Source organism: Hydractinia symbiolongicarpus, chromosome 10 (genome assembly GCF_029227915.1).
Source record: "Hydractinia symbiolongicarpus strain clone_291-10 chromosome 10, HSymV2.1, whole genome shotgun sequence".
NCBI lineage: Eukaryota > Metazoa > Cnidaria > Hydrozoa > Anthoathecata > Hydractiniidae > Hydractinia > Hydractinia symbiolongicarpus.
Window position 1 is genome coordinate 14,051,038 of NC_079884.1, and position 16,879 is coordinate 14,067,916.

A 16,879-nucleotide genomic window follows, 5' to 3' on the forward strand; every position below is an offset into this window, starting at 1 on the left:
TGGGCATAAAAGTGATAAATAGAATAAATTTTCGCGAGATTTTGTGCTTTCACTCGGATTGTTTTAATTGCCACCGTCGTCATTCTCTAAAAAACATTCTCGCGAATTTTGTCGTCATTCGCACAATTCAATTTTTCGAAACTTTGTTTTTATAAAAACTTAGGGGTTAAAAAGTCATTGTGTTTTCCAATTTTTGACTCCGTCCAAACTGTTGATAAATCTTAATAACAGAACGTCGCCGACATTGCCATCTTTAAAACTAGAAGTTTTGTGACGTCTTCTACCCACCAGGTCCTGAGAATGATAATTTGTCCGATGAATCTGATTGTGACGTGGACTTTGATGTGAATGAAGAACAAAGTGCCTTCTTTAACTATTTGAAAACTTGTGAACTTTTCTATATAAAATATATATTTTATGCCAAATTTAGGCTCAAAGTTTTGAGGTTAAATACAAATATATTATTACAAATATATTATTATAATATATTTGGGGAAATAAATTTTAGCGTGAAGAAAATTTGGAAATTTGCTATGACAAAAAACTATTAAATTTGACAGAGAGCAAAGATAATTTTGGCGGATAAGGTAAGTTTTAAAAAAAATAAAGTTGTTTTTTTTCTCTGAGTAATTTGTAGTAACTTCTGCACAAGGAAACAACATAAGATCAGATCTGAATATCAGATGCTAACTTTCAGGCTTATTAATTTGCAATATTCTCAAGCAGATCATAGGCTAAGCCAAAATTACCCCTATGCTTATAAAAAAGAGTGTATATGGAAAACTACATTGACTTACTTGTTTAATAAGTAAGTCTTTGTCAATTACTATATATAAAATCAAAATTTCTTTCATACAAACCCCATTTTCTCACCAATCAGAACTTAATTGACGGAAAGCGAAAAATAATTAATTTTGTCTGACGGTGAAAATAAATAATTTTACTGGAAATGTAATTCCAGATTTATTTCAAAACCGTGTCACATTCGCAGAATAAAGTCTGTCGCTCTCTTTCCGCAAAATTTTTGCGAACACAACAATTTTTTACGAAATGAGCTCGTTGTCTTAAAAGATGAGGTTTTTTGACACCTCTTGAAAAAGAATGAGGCAGATGAGATACTGAGATAATTTTTAGAATAGATTTTATTTTTTGTGCCTAATATATTCTACGATGCCCAGATGTTTCAAAAAAGTTATGAAGGTAGTTTAGACACGCTTAATCACGTTTTTGAACTTTACAATAACCTACCTCGTTACCAACATGCGTCGTAATAGCTATAGCATCTGGGGAAGGGGAAAGGGAAAGAAATTGTCTGAAAAGAAAAACCGCCGGGTTCTGCAAAAAAGGGGGAGAGCGTCCTTTTTTAAAACACTGGTTTTTAATCTTTTCCTAGAAACATTTTCGTATTTACATGCCGAATTTTTGAAGCAATGTCGGTCAATCTTTTGAAAGCGCAGATACAAAGAACTTCACATAGAAAAGCGAAGTACAACGAGCCATGGTAGTTTTCATTATTTATTTTTTCTTAGTTATCAAAGGTGTAAGTACAAGTTAAAGATCTGTTTAATACTTACAGAAAAATTAAACTAAAGATTTTAAACTACCTATCTATTAGTTGGCGAAGCTAGCTAGGTCTCCAAGAAGAGAGAGCATTCTGAGATCCGGGTAACATGCTTAAATTTTTTGATCATTTTCAACAAAAATGACCAACATGTTTGAATTCAGCATCAACATTTAGGAAAACATGAAAATTTTCAAGTTTTTATTTACTAAGTACAATACAACTAAAATTTACAAACTTCAAATTACAATAAATCCTGTTCTAAATCATAGATAGATGTGCATATTTCCCTCACATAGCTTGGGTAACCTGGGGCTATGGTAACATTTACTCGGTCATAGAGTATATATTCAAAATTATATCTTATGTAATAGTTTTTGCTAATAAGTCAAAATATGCCACCCATTTTTCTTAAAAGTTTCTTAATTTCTTTTATAAAATATGATGATGTAACCCGGATCTGAGCTACAGCTACTTTTATATTCGCAAGAAATTGAACTTTTACTTGGCTACACTTTTATTGACTTCTTAGAAATCTTTTTTGTTCATCCGTTCAACACATAACACACCCCAACACAGAATCACAGAAAAGTTGTATTTTTCTTGACTAATTTCCCTATCTTTGTCAAAGAGATAGCTCTGCTATAGCAAAAAATAGAAGGTATCTACAGTATACCATTATAAAAGGTTATGTGTGATTGATACATCTGAAATAATTTTCTTTTAAAAATGTATGGGAATATTTGTCTAACTTTCTTTCTGCAAATTTTTAAGCAACTATGTACAAGTTTTGATGAAATACCTAAGCTTGTAAACCCTCCACCAGAGGTAGTTTCACTAAAGATGTATATACTAAAAACAATGACTAATAACAAATAAAGTTAATTAAATTTCATTATGATGTATTTTAATATTGACAAGATTATTTGTCTAAAAAAACTTTGAACAATTAATGACCAGTGTTCACGAAGGAAGTATTAAAAGGGTAACATATTTGTAGTAACAGCATAGTAATATTATCTTTTAACATGCATAATAATAATAACAATACTTTTCTCTTTAAAGACGGTCTCGTATATAGAGATCTTCAATGAATGTAATATTTATTTTACTTTAATTGAATTCTTAAACTATGAAGTTTTAACTAAATATATATGGAAATAAACATAACAATGTATAAACAAAAAGTTTAACTGAAATTTCTCTTTATACTTGGCTGAACAGAACAAAAAAAGACAGCATTTTTTGTTACTTCAATTTTAAGTTTTATTTTTGAATTTAGATTGGGAAAGTTGAATTCAAAATTAATTTTATTACAAGTTCAAGATGTATCTCTCAATTTTTTTGCAAGTTATTGGATTAGTATGTGTGTATTGTGTACGCCCAAGAATACAATATGGTAGCAGTAATGAAGCAGATTGTCAGGTAAGGAATATAATTTTCTTTGTTATTATTTAAACTAGTCATTGGCACATGGAGAATCAACAGGTCCACCGGTCCTTAGATTTTGACATGACGTACATATTTTTAGGCATCATTATTTGTGCATTTTTGTGTGCCTGTTAGCATGAAATAATTAAATTACTTGGTAAGTCATGCGACAAAGCTGTAGTGCAACTGTTTTGAACAGAATACAGCTATTGTTATAGAGATGCTTTGCTTTTAAAACAATACATTTATTTCCATGCTTTAATTTAATCTAACTTTGTCTAACTTATCCAGAGTATTTATCTGGTATGTCAGGTGTCTGTCGAACCTTAGAAAATTGAAAACCTAAAGATGTCTGCCGAACCTTAAAAAAACATTGAAAACCTTAAAATTAGACTATAGGCTACCTTGAAGACCTTTAATATTCATCTTCTAGAAATGCGAATTTCTGTTTCATGATATTGTCTCTACTAACTCGTTTTGTTTTTGATTTTAAATTCTGTACGTTTGAATCTTCTTTGCATTTGCTTTGATACATAGTTCTTTTATGATTATGTACTATAATTATAAAATATTCTAAAAAGTTGGGAAAAGCCCTTTAAAAAAAATTTAAAATTGTTAAAAAATAATTGTCAGACTGTTGTTATTTGCATCTCAACATTTTACTCTCCTATTTGTGTCACATCTTTATTTTGGTTGCCCTAAGAAGTATATGTAAGTTGCTGACAGAAAAACTTTGTGGTTTTTCTAGTACTAGTATTTTTTTGTTTTATTAACAATGACAAATAATTCAAATACATTGCTCTGTCATATTACTTCATATTCTGAATGAAGAACGGAACAGTTTTGTCTCTGTAATTAAGACAACCGCCTTTATTTTAGAATATTGATCCAAAGCAAAACATGTTTCCAAGAAATCGACGTGCTGCAAGTAGCTTCAATGATCCTATGTACAGTACTCAATGGTATTTGGTGAGTTTGTATCTGAACTTATCAGTCTTTCCCATTTCATTGAGCACAAAGTATATGTATTGGTGTTGTAACTTGTGTTTTAGACAAATGGCGTGATGAAGATTAAAGAAGCATGGGACGAAGGGTACAATGGAAAAGATGTTGTCATTAGTGTGTTAGATACTGGCCTCGAAAAAACACATGATGAATTTAAGAAACGATACGTAAGTGAGACGTAATGTAGCCTTGGTGCTCTTCTTCAATACAGTATGATTAAAAAAAGACTTAAAATTATTTGTTAAGAATTTAGTTATCAGCAATGTTTATCACATGCAACGTTTAAACTAAAAATAAAAATGTGGTAATTTTTCCATTTCCATGTTCTTTTCAATACAGGCTAATCAAAACAGACACCAGAAAACTGTATTCTGAGAAGATATTCATTTTATAGTAAAATTTAGCACACACAGTATTTTTAACAATAATGGAAAGATGGTAATTTTTGGATTTTGGAAAAGTGCACATTTTATTATGTAAACACCTCTTTTAATAATACAAGCCTTAATTTCGACTCATGTTAGAAAAAAGATAATACACAGGAATATAAAATATGTATTGGTTTAACCCCAAAAAAATATTACAGTGGGTTTATACCACTATAAAACATCCGTTTTTGGGTCCCCAGGCATCAAGAACCAACAAAGAACATTTCATCCCGCAAATTGAATAAAATATTTAAACAACCAGGAAAGAAAGAAAAAGTTTTCTTTTGTGCATATATAATTTTGGTATAAGTGAACATGATGGATTGAGTGGGACATGGACTCACAACTTTTCGTTTGCGGGGCAATTGCTCTACTGACTGTCGTATCTGTCCAATGTTATCTCCCTAACACATGTAGTAGGCAAGGCAGGGATACCACTGGAGCGAGGTATATGTCCTCCTTACACAATACTTTTCCACAAACACTTACCAAAAATATGTCTAACATATACACCATTCTCCCATAATTCCCCATAAACATGGTTGCACTGTAGACCAAACACCACGTACCTTGGAATTACGAAGCAAACACCAAAACCACAAGGCTACGTGCTGCTAAATAAAAGAATGCATTTTGCATGCATAAAGTGCTTTTTGAAAAATTCGCGACTAAGGCCTGAAATTTTTTATATTAGTCAATTTTAATTGGTTTATTGGTTAATTGGTGCTTGGTTGCATAATTGCTAAGTTTTTTTCGTTTTTAAATTTTACACATTAGTTTAAGCTGATTGCATATTGTAGGCTTAAAATACTTTAGTCCTTGTTTTGTTTTGTTTCATTCAGGATGCTTCAGCCAGCTATAACTTTGTCTCCAACACAACAGATCCCACTCCAGACTAGTAAGTTAAAATGATAGTCATTTTACAGAATATGTTTGTGTGGTTCAGGATAATTTGTACTTTGATATTCCTTGTAGCGTGGGTGGAAGTAAGCATGGCACAAACGTAGCTGGAATAGTTGCTGGTGAGGCTAACAATGGGAAATGTGGTGTAGGCGTAGCATATGGTGCTAAAATTGGAGGTATGTTTTCATAGTAACTGCAGGCCGAGGTACTAATAGTGTGAAGGAAACAATTTCATTTATTTAGTGCAAATTTTAATAAGTTTATACATACTACGTTAACAATTCCTTCTTATATACAACTGATACATTCCCTAATGACTAAATAATTAAGCTACAAATACACTATATAAATAAAGTGTAGCCAAGGTAATATTTCTATTGAGAATAAGTTTTTTTTCTGAATAAAGAGTCTCTCCTTCATCTCTAGAATATAATTAGTGCCTTTAACTGGTTTTTAATCAATTTATTTTATATACTCAAGTTCATTTTATTTTACTTTTCCTTGTTGAATTTCCAAATTTATCAATCAGTTTGTTGTAGACATGTTTATTTTTACCCAATTCTAAAACAGTGTCTGCTGGACCTTAAAAATCTTGAAACAAGACAATGTTAATTTAAAAAACTCTAAAAAAGCTTGAAATATGAATATTTCTAAACCCATTTTTGTTTTGCTATGATATATAGTTCCGCTATTTTGTCTTTTAATATTTGCTTTTGTATTTGCTGTCTTTAAATTATTTTCCTTCTTATCAGTTTAACAACTATGTGGGTTTTTATGATTACTTAATCTTGTGCCTAGATATTTTCTATGTGTGAATCTTGAAACATGGTGAAAGTTGCAGCAAAAAGCCTTGTCAAAATAAGGAAACTGTTAAAACAAATTCTGTAGACTGTGTCTCAAAGGTTTTGTCTTGCAAAATATTAAAAAAGGCTATTAGCAAAAATTTATCACTCAGGAAAATTCTAAATTTTTTATCAAAAAAGGAGAAAATTCGAAAACGTTGCTGACAGGATCACAAGGGTCATTATGTATGTGTGATGTCTTTAAACTTTATGCATATGAAAAGTCAATAAAACTGTTTAATACAGTAATTGGGAAGTTCTAAATTTATCAAACAAAAAGCATTTTTTGTTTTTGAGAAATATATTAGATATTTGAAGTGTTTATATTTTTTATAAATGTTTTCATTAGTCTTATGGTTTTTTCACAAAAAGTGGTATGGTAGAAAGATAAGTCAATTTTGTTTTAGAATAATAAAGACTTATTTTACTTGTTTGCTACTAGGTGTTCGATTCATTGATACATCAGGAGGTTCAGTTGCGCAAGGCAAAGATTACTCTCAGAATGCAGCCTTATCATTTAACCGAAACCACATTGATATTTACACATGTGCATGGGGACCTGATGATTCCATTGGCTCTAAAGTTGGATACAATTTGGCTCCAAAAGCAATGGCTGATGGTACCAAACATGTAAGTTTTTTTTGTAGCCTAATATTTGTCGTGATAATATTTGTCATCAGGGTTAAGAAAATTGATTTTAGTCAGTTCAGAGCAAGTTTTTCACACAGTCAGATAATCCAGGATAGAATATGTCAGAAAAATGACCAGTACAGAAGTCAGAAAATTTTAATGTTATTAGGTGTCGTGTATACTTATTGAAGGCGTCATGTTGGTCGACTTTACGAACTCTGCTTTTCCTTGTCTATTTAAATAGAGACTCTTTTCTCCCGGGTATTTCCAGCTTGTCCTATCTTGGACTTCCATTACCTGAGAAATGTCTAGGCTAGGGGTGTGGCAAAAAAAGCAACAGAAAAGGTAAAAGCAATTTACCTATAAAAACACTGCTGTGCCTTCTTTTAATTGTCACATGATCTCTTACGCAGGGTCGAAATGGTAAAGGCAGTCTTTTCGTGTTTGGAGCTGGCAACGAAGGAATTTTCCAAGATTCTTGTGGTTATGATGGTTACATCACGTCTATTCACACGTTGGCCATAAGCGTTGTGAACTCGGATGGAAAGAAATCCAATGTGTCAGAAAGATGTCCCGCTATTATTGGTGTGACGCAAACAAGAGATGGTGCAAAGGGCGTTCTTAGTAATGCTGATCCAATGGTAATCTGATTCCTCCACAACCTCATAGAACTTTTTTGGTTTATGAATTTCAGTTTTTCCCATAGAAAGGTGTTTTCTTTGCTGAACGGTTAATCAAATAGTACAAAAAATAAGGACAGATAAAAAAAACGACTAGCAATTCGTTAACATAATTTGTCAAAAAAACTCATTGCGGAGTACGTATAGTAAACTTGTCAGGGGTAGGCAAGACTAGCACATATTTGTCCTGCTCAGTCCCGGCTTTTTATTATTATTGTCATGTGCTATAGTATGTTTTCAAACACACAGAGAAATAATAATACTCGAATAATACTTCTTTTCTTTGTATAGGCCACAGCTGATCTTCAAAATAAATGCAGTAATACCTTTTCTGCAACTTCAGCTGCAGCCGCAGTGGCTTCTGGGATGTTAGCTTTGGTTTTGCAAGCAAAGTAAGTAATTTTGCACTGTATGTTTTTATTAAAGATGTTTTGTTTTATGGTTAGAATTACTTGGTTGTAAGTGCTTTTTGTGTGTGAAGTGAAACTTATTTGTAACTTTTTGCTTTTGTTTAACCAGATGAGGTTTATTATTATTCGAGTTTCGATAAATATCAACGGGGTAGACCGTCTTTAAATTATACGCTATTTCGTGTGCACGTTGAACGTCGCTTTTCTCGCGGACAGACAGACAAAATATAGGCTATTATTATTGAGACTAGTCGTAAGCCGTCGAAAAATCCACGGGTTCGCCCGTCCTTTTTATACCGCAATACCGCATTGAGTGCGTCTCGCCACCTGCCCAGCTAAGCTATACTATTTTACGTGACAGACAGACGGACAGACGTTTACGGGTATTATAATATAGAAGTCGTTAACACGTGGAAAAATCCACGGGGTCGCCCATCATCATCATCATCATCATCATCATTCTCGGCTTAACGTCCGTTTTACATGGTAGCATGGGTTGGACGGGGTATATTAATGACCCTCTTCCAATCTGATCCGTCCTTTATATATCGCATTTCGTGTTTCCGTAACAAAAGGACAAACAGACGCACGAACAGATAGCTATTATTACACGGGTTCGCCCGTCCTTTATATTTATCCGTCGCAACAAAGTGGATAAAAATATATCGCATTTGATATTCGTGTTTCATTTTTTAACTCAGCGGGGTTCCGCGCAGAGACAGACAGGCGGAATACGGCTATTATTAAAGAGATGTAATCAAGTCAAATTGAAGTAGCTCTTATTTAAATTCAATTCTGCATGTACTTGTTACCGGCTTTATGAAAAAAAGGAAAACGTTTATCCACCTAGTAAAGACGTGTTCCTGAGAAATTCGTGCTTAAAGGGTTGACTGTTGCTTAAATTTTATTTTATCTTGTAGCAAAGACCTTACATGGCGAGACGTGCAGCACATCATTACACGCACATCAATTAATGACCCTACTAAAGTTATTGATGTGGACAATGGATGGAAGACAAATGGTGCAGGTTTTAAAGGTACGCAAATAGCATTGTATAGCATTTTCTTTTATAAAAATCCAGTGAAATAGTTTCTTGGTAAAGCAAAAGAACATTTAGTCTAGTAAAATATGGGCATGTAATGAAGCCTTGTTGTGTTATCGAATCTAAAAAACTATTTGTTTTTTAATCATCATAAATTACGACTGCATTATTTACACTGTTACGTTTTTTGTTTTGCTACTAGTGTTTGTATCATTAGTGGTTTTTCTTTCTTATCGGTCGTGAAAATTAATTCCCATGTATATTTTTCAGTTCACAACACTTAAATAATTCAAATTTTTTTTTAAAAGTTCCTTTAATGCTATATGCAAACTTTTTCTTGTATCTACTCTCCATTGTAACTCTCCATCGTATAAAATGGAGTAGTAGAATGTTTTATGATTCTCCTTTTTTCGGTTCTTAGTAACGTCTAGTAACATCTCTTACCAGCTATTGAATTGTGTGTTTACCATTGTAGTTAGTGACAGATTTGGTTTTGGTATACTTGATGCGATGGCGATGATTAAACTTGCTAAAAACTGGACAACTGTACGTCCACAAATTTCCTGCGAACACGAAAATGCAGCACATAGGTGAGCAAGTTATAATTTAATGAATTAGTAATTTTTGAAGTACTTGACTTAAGCTCAAATAACCTCTGGAAAATATTATTTTTGTTTATATTTTATTTATGTCTATTTTGTTATATGCTGTATGTCTGCTTGTTGCTGTTCTCCACATCTTTTTAATTCAATCTGAAATTGCAATTTAGAAGTACTTCATTTTTGGGTATACAGGCGATAGATGTATAAAATGATACACTTGAAAATACCACAACCCTTACTTTAGCATTTTAGTATGGATGACCTTCTTGGAGGATTGGTCACACCCCGAACGGAATCGATTTCTATGTTGTTTGATTTTTATATACGTTAATAGCATATGGAATAAGAGCGAAATTTAATAAGAATGTTTTTTTTTAACTTTCTAGGGCAATTCCATCAACAGGAAGCTTGACGGACAAGATAAAGCTTTCAAACACATGTGGTATTACAAAGTTGGAACACGTTGTCTTACTTCTCAACTTAACATTTACACCACGACGCGATTTGCAGGTCGAGGTGAAAAGTCCGAGCTCTTTGGTGTCGTACATGCTACTCCCAAGAAAGATGGACTTTGGGAGTGAGATTAAGATGTACTCAACCATGTCTATGCATTACTGGGGAGAAAATCCAGCTGGAGAATGGGAGGTTTTGTTCAAGAATGCAAATTCTGCAACTAAAAGCAATGGTAGGTTTTAGCTTGTTAATTTATTGAAATTGTTGCGGTTACAAACGTGCAGCAAAGGGACAACTGTAGTTTGAATACTATGTATTCTGACAGCAATAGTGCACTAGAATTTTTCAGATTCAGAGTCACTTTGAGCAAGGCAAATTCCAAAAAACCTATGACATCGATATTACATTTGTTTGAAGTCATAGTAGGCTGCAGTAGTCTCTAAAATGAATCACTGTATGGTGTTTTGCAAGATTGTTAAAGGTTACCAGTGATGAATTTTTAAATAGTTGTCTTTATTTAGGATGGGCAACTGTTCTAGGATTTTTTAGATTCCTTTTGGAGTTTTTTTATACGGGAGATGAACTTTAAAAAATCCAATTTTTAAGTTTTGTTTTGAGAATTTTTTTGTAAATTCAGAGAATTTCTGACAAACGAATGCTTAATTTACCCATGAAATTTGATTTTTCCGGTCTTTCTGTTGCTTCTGTGCTGCTATGTTTTTTAAAAAATATAAAAATATTCTGGAATTTTTCCAGAATTTCATAAAAATTCTATAGGCCGCTTGTTATGATAATCTGCAACATATGATCGTTATTGTAAGACTAGCTTGACTAAAAAAAACAACGGTGCTGCTATTACCCCCTGAAAAAAAATATAATGTTTTTTTTTCCGGAAAAAAAACGCGAAATATTGCACCCAAAAGGTATGTTTTTACAGCTTATATTTATGCAGCCGCGATTGTTGCAAATGCGTAAATTTATATTAAAATTGCGAAAATAAAGATTGCAAAAACTAAACTAATAACTATTATTTTCGCTTATAACCTAAAGTGAATTTTTTGCTGAATATATACATTTAATTTTGATGTGGAAAAAAGTTAGATTTTAAACGAACAAGAAGTCGCCTTTGATCACAACGTTTATAAACGAAATAATTGTGAGGAAATCTTTGCGATCCTATAGTTGTAGGTTTGGAGGAAGAAATATTGTGTGGAAATATGAAATAAAATGGTATTTTTACGAAACCAAAATCAATATCATTGTTACTATGATTTTTTGTGTACTATGCTGAAATAAAGTTTTAATATTTAGACCAATTTTCGACAAGGTACCAAAAACAATATTTTTTTGTTTATCATGCTTTTTTTCACCGACATATCAAGATTTTGACGTCACCAGCGTTTCCCAGCATGCTTTTTTGTTTACTCTGCCAAATTTTGTCGAAAACGGAAATGAGTCCCAGTGAGTAAATTATACCCGGAAAACCACCACCAGAGTCCATGCTACAAGAAAAAAGAAGAAGATTTGAAAGTGAGGCCGAAAAAATGATCATACCATGGCTGCAGGAGCCTGTTTGACAAATCACTCTCCTTCCACTTTTTACATATCATTATAGAGTTGTACCTGGGAATGTTCCACCTTAAACAAGATAGCTGGGTAGCATTGATAAAGTGTTATGAACAATTTAAAAAACATTGTTTGTATACAATGGAGTCGATTAAAAAAACACATCAAAAACGTATTGCTATCTGCTTTAATAAAACGTAATATATAGGTAAAGCAAAATTCTTCAGGGTCGCTGTCAGACTTTAAAAACCTTAAAATAAAACTTACAGACCTTAAAAATCTTGATTGATATTCTGACCGCTACATATGCAAAAAATTCTGTACTTTATACTAAATATAAGCCACCCTACCTCATAAAAAACATAAAAAGCAGCCAAAATTTGGCAAAAGTCCTTAAAAATGTTAGAAAAAATTTGACAAATAATCTTTTGTCAGAAGACCTGGCGCAGCTCCCCAGTTCGAGCATCACTGTGAGCAATTTACCTTATCTAAGGTACAGGTGAATTGCTCACAGCGATTCGGTCTTTTAATAATTTCTTCACAAGCTTGAGTGATATATCATTTAAAAACGTACAAAACATTCCAAACTGGTGAGTTCGTATGACAATTCACTGCCAGCAGTACAAAAAAACCATATCTTTCGTTTAAATTAAAAGTCCCGTAACTTCAATAAAAATTAAAATAATGACTTGGCATATGTTTTTAGACCAATTTGATAAAAACGAGCTAAATTATTTTTCTATTATCATCATATTTCCAGAAGTTAGCCATTTTCGGAGACACAGATAACTGATTTTGACGGTATATAAATTTTGATAAAGCTAAATGCCCAAAACATGTAAATATTACCATGTTTCATGATTGAAATAAGTGAGATAGGGTCTAAACAAAACATGTCCTACGTTTGGTATCAAATGTTTTAACCAGTTCAGAGCAATTAAAATTCCCTTTTTAAAGGGCTATGCCAGAATATTTAGCCAAAATTTATGCCATTAGAATATGGTTAAGGGTCTTTTTAACGCTACCACCCATGATAACCACTTGAGCTCTTTAGGACAGGTTAGCTTTAAAAAACCTGGCGCAGCCTGCCAATACCTCATCATTGTTAAAACAGTTACCTGGCATTTTTTTTCTTTACTTAGTAAGTTCCTTTTAAATTTTTAACTTTTTAATCGTCGGCAAAAAATATAGATGTACCACCCAGCTGTTATAAAACTTATTAATACTTATAGTCATAGCGTAGTAAAAATATTCTGTGAAGGATGAAGTAACACTTAAATTCAGGATTTGAATTTACCTAATTTGTAGACAAGAAGCTGATAGCAGTATTAAGTATGGCTATATCCGTAAATATCAATGAGTCTACTTTAGTCGACTAAATCGACTTGTTTTAACCAACCAATCGAAAACCACATAGTGACAGACAAAATATTTTTTCCCACAGCTTCTGTGTACCCCAGTTAATTATGCCGGCAAAATAACAAACTGGATATGTTTTAAAGCAGTTCTTTTACAATTACCTTTCTTCCTAAGGGTAAAAAACCTTAAATAATTTTCATGGTCAATGTCCTTTTCTTGATTACTTATAGTCTTGCTGAATTAAGCCAAAAAGACATTAAACCTTAAATAAAATCGAAAATTAAGTTTGCTACCGTTGAAAGGGCAGTTTTATGTAGAATATGGCGGTAAAAGTCTCAAACGTGACAAAACTTGGAAAAAGTGTAGTTATGAGCGAAAACGTATGTTTTACAGGAAAATCAGAAAAACACAAAAATTAAAGTTTTAAGGATAAATTTCTTTATCACGGTAAGTGGTAAGACGTAAGGTCCCGTTCGCATTAGAAGCAAGCTAGATTTGCTTACGCGCCAACTACCGAGATATTTGCAGAAGGTATTTGTATGGAATTTTTTCATGGTTTTATTTTTAGGTACACTTAAGTATTACAAACTCATATTTTATGGAACTAGCAATGTTACTGCACCCGCCACACCCACAGCACCCACCACGCTTAAAGGATCAATGACAACCCCTGAAAGCTCTGCAGTGTCATGTAAAGGTAAGATTTTTACAAAGAAATAAAAGTCCAATATAAAATATTTCAACATGTAAAATACAGACTCAGCCATTGTTGGAATTTCACACAGTTTTTAGATTGCTTCAGACGCCATTCCGTACTAAGACAGTATGCAAATCCAAAACATTTAAAGTTTTTGTTTTTGTTTGTTTAGGCATTTCATTACTTGCCATGATGTTGTTGGTTGTCTCACGTATTGTTTTCATGTAAATATGCCACGAATACTGTGTTGGTATCAAAGTTAACATATTTTTTTTTATAATTCTGCAACATTAACTTAAATTAATTAGTCACTTTTTCTACGCATGATATTAAAAAATTCTAATGCTAAAAAAATTTCTTCTAAAGAATTGATAAGCAACTTTTTATCCCCTCAAATATCTAAGAATATAATTTTTCGTGTTGGCGTTACTGTTATTCGAAAAGTTTTTTGTTTCTTCGCTAGAATCAAGTTTGTCTTGTAGGACTATATTTTGCTTTCCCTTGAACTGCTTTTTACTGAAGATCTGGAAAAATACGTTTATTATCGATTAATTTTTATATTTTTCTGTTTAGCCTATTTATCTGATAATTTGTCATAACGATTAGATTTAGCACTTCTGTTCAGTTAAATATATAATATATGTAATATAATTAGCAAGCATCGAAACTTTTGTGTATACATAAATGTACCCTTTTATTTATATTTTCTAAAGTAATTTATTCCTGATTCATAAAGAAACTGCACATATTGTAAACTCGTCTTTCATTTATTTCTTACTCCCCGATATGTTTTAAACCTATCACCCTCAATCACCCTTATTCCTAAGACTAAAAAACTTAAATAACCTAAAAAAATTTCATGGTCCTGAAAAATCTTTCTCTTGGTAACTTATAGTCTGGCTGATTTAAGCCCAAAAGCACTAAATCCAGAATAAAATTGGACATTAAGGTTGCTACCGTTGGAAGGGCATGTTTATGTACAATGGCGTTAAAAGCCTGAAACTTCAAAAACCTGGAAAAAGTGGAGTTATGAGCAAAAACTTTTGTTTCAGACGAAAATGAAAAAAAAGACAAAAAAGATAAATTTTCTCAATCACGATACGTAATAAGACGTAGGTCTCGTTTGCATTAAAATCAAGGTAACGAGCCTGCTACCGAGATTTTTGCAGAAGGTATTTACATGGACTTTTTTAGGCTTTTATTCAAAATTAAAAAAAGGCATTAGTTTTCGATGGTTTTATTTTTAGGTACACTCAAGTATTACAAACTCATATTTTATGGAACTAGCAATGTTACTGCACCTGCCACGTCTACAGCACCAACCACGCCTACAGTAACCAATACAACTACTGCAACTACCACACCCACTACAGCTATTACTGAACCCACCGCAACCACTATGCCCAGTGCAGCCATTACTGCACCCACAACGCCCACTGCAACCACCAAGTCTAAAAAATCAACGCCAACTACCCCCGAAAACTCTGCAGTGTCGTGTAAAGGTAAAATGTTTGCATAGAAATAAAAGTATAATGCTGGATTTTTTAACCTGTAAAAATACACCTTCGCGGGGTACATACTCTATGGTCTATAATAATCTTCCTCCCTTCCGCTTCCTAATATTTAGGAAATTTTCCACCCAGGACATTCTTATTCCAACATTTTCTACAGCATTTTTAATTGACCTTCCTTTAATTTAACCTTTAATTGACCTAAGTCCTCATTTAAGTCAAATACATTCAAAGTTGTTGTTTTTGTTTGTTTAGGCGTTTCATTACTTGCGATGATGTTGTTGGTTGTCTCACGTATTGTTTTCATGTAAATGTGTCACGACAAATGTGTTTCTGTTTTTATGGTTTTTAAACATCAACGAATATTAAATGGTTACTTTTTCTATGCATGATTTTATATTAAAGGAACCAAAAAGATTTCTTCCGAAGACTTGATAAGCAACTTTTTATTCTCTCTAATATATGTAAATATCATTTTCGTGTCAGGTTTCTTATCATTCTAAGGGTTCTTTGTTGCTTTGCTGGAATAAAGTTCGCCTCATCCTCATGTAATAGTGGATTGTTTAACAACTTTTTCCTCAAAACTCCCTTAATTTTAATTCCACAACATCTGGCATTCTTTTGTTTTTAAAATCCTACATGGGCACGTTGTTCTCTCTTCTAAATTCTCAAAAAAGGATGAAAATTCCTGTCATAAGCCTTGAAATCTCCTAAAATTTGACTTCGTAAGAAGAGGGAATACCCTGTATTTTTTGTTTAGCCTTAGTATGTGTATTTTTTACTGGTAGTTTTAGCAGTAATATACATATACATCGAGCGAATAATAATGTCCACCTCGTTACCAGGGCATTTTGCGTTGTTGATGAAGTTGAAAGCGGCTGTAATAACGGCTCAGGGGCCACACCCTGGGGACGAGGTTGAATACATGTAATTTATAAGAACTCATTGTGTGTATATACATAAATGTACCCTTTTATTTATATTTTCTAAAGTAATTTATTCCTGATTTTTAATGCACATAATTTATACTTGTCTTTCATTTTTGTGTTTTACTTTCCGGTATGTTCTCTTTTAAAATTACCAACAAGGTAAGGGTTGTTAGCAATGCCAAAAAAATTAAATTAAATTTTTCATAGGCTTTTACAAATCGCGTTTTCCCCTCATAAGACTGTTATCATAAAAGGTAGATTTATAAGAAGAGTTAAAAATCATAATATAGTTCCTATGGTTTTTTTTCGATTTTGGATTATTTTCCCTCCTGCGTTAATGAATTGATCAACAGATTCAGATGTGTGTTTTCAAGGAAGTGCATTACATTTAGCGGCAAAAAAGGTCTGTAAAAATGTTTATTTGGTAAAAATATTAGTCACTTGCACAAAATTTAGTCATTTTTTAACGCTAATAAGATTTGCCAACCTTTTCTTATGGGCCCTTATAACGCCGTCCCTAAGTCGGCAATATTTTATGACTGGCAGAAATAAGAAAATAAAAATTAGCAGCGTTTGGATAATTTACAGAACGTTCTATTTCTCTCAACCATGTCTCAACTCGACCACAAAATTAAAAAAAAATTCTGATTATCTGATATCAAAGAATGTGTTTTCTTTCGGTCGAGTTACATTCAACAAAGCGTGTTGGTTTCCTCCTCTTAGAGTGCGTAGCGAATTTTGTTTTTGTTTTCACATGGCGGTGACCCTTTTAAAACCAGGGTTATATCGGAAGACCGTTTTTAAACGACTTGCTGACGCCTAATTCGAAT

General features: G+C 32.6%; 1 protein-coding gene across 4 annotated transcripts; it reads left to right on the forward strand.

Moving 5' to 3' along the window:
* The first annotated feature begins 1,382 nt into the window (after positions 1–1,382).
* On the forward strand, positions 1,383–16,500 carry LOC130613275 (endoprotease bli-like). 4 transcript variants are annotated; one of them, XM_057434618.1, is made up of 14 exons: positions 1,383–1,501; positions 2,844–2,986; positions 3,872–3,961; positions 4,045–4,164; positions 5,268–5,323; positions 5,401–5,504; positions 6,613–6,800; positions 7,214–7,441; positions 7,772–7,872; positions 8,811–8,926; positions 9,408–9,522; positions 9,921–10,219; positions 14,857–15,111; positions 15,376–16,500. In XM_057434618.1, the coding sequence occupies exons 2-14, from the start codon at positions 2,888–2,890 to the stop codon at positions 15,429–15,431; spliced, it is 1,827 nt and encodes a 608-aa protein (XP_057290601.1). In that variant the 5' UTR covers positions 1,383–1,501; positions 2,844–2,887; the 3' UTR covers positions 15,432–16,500. The 4 variants fall into 4 exon arrangements, with proteins under 4 accessions (XP_057290601.1, XP_057290604.1, XP_057290602.1 ...); XM_057434621.1 differs by lacking the exons at positions 14,857–15,111; positions 15,376–16,500 and adding exons at positions 13,481–13,609; positions 13,782–14,364 and having other exon boundaries at positions 1,384–1,501; XM_057434619.1 differs by lacking the exon at positions 1,383–1,501 and adding an exon at positions 1,519–1,665.
* Positions 16,501–16,879: the final 379 nt, after the last annotated feature.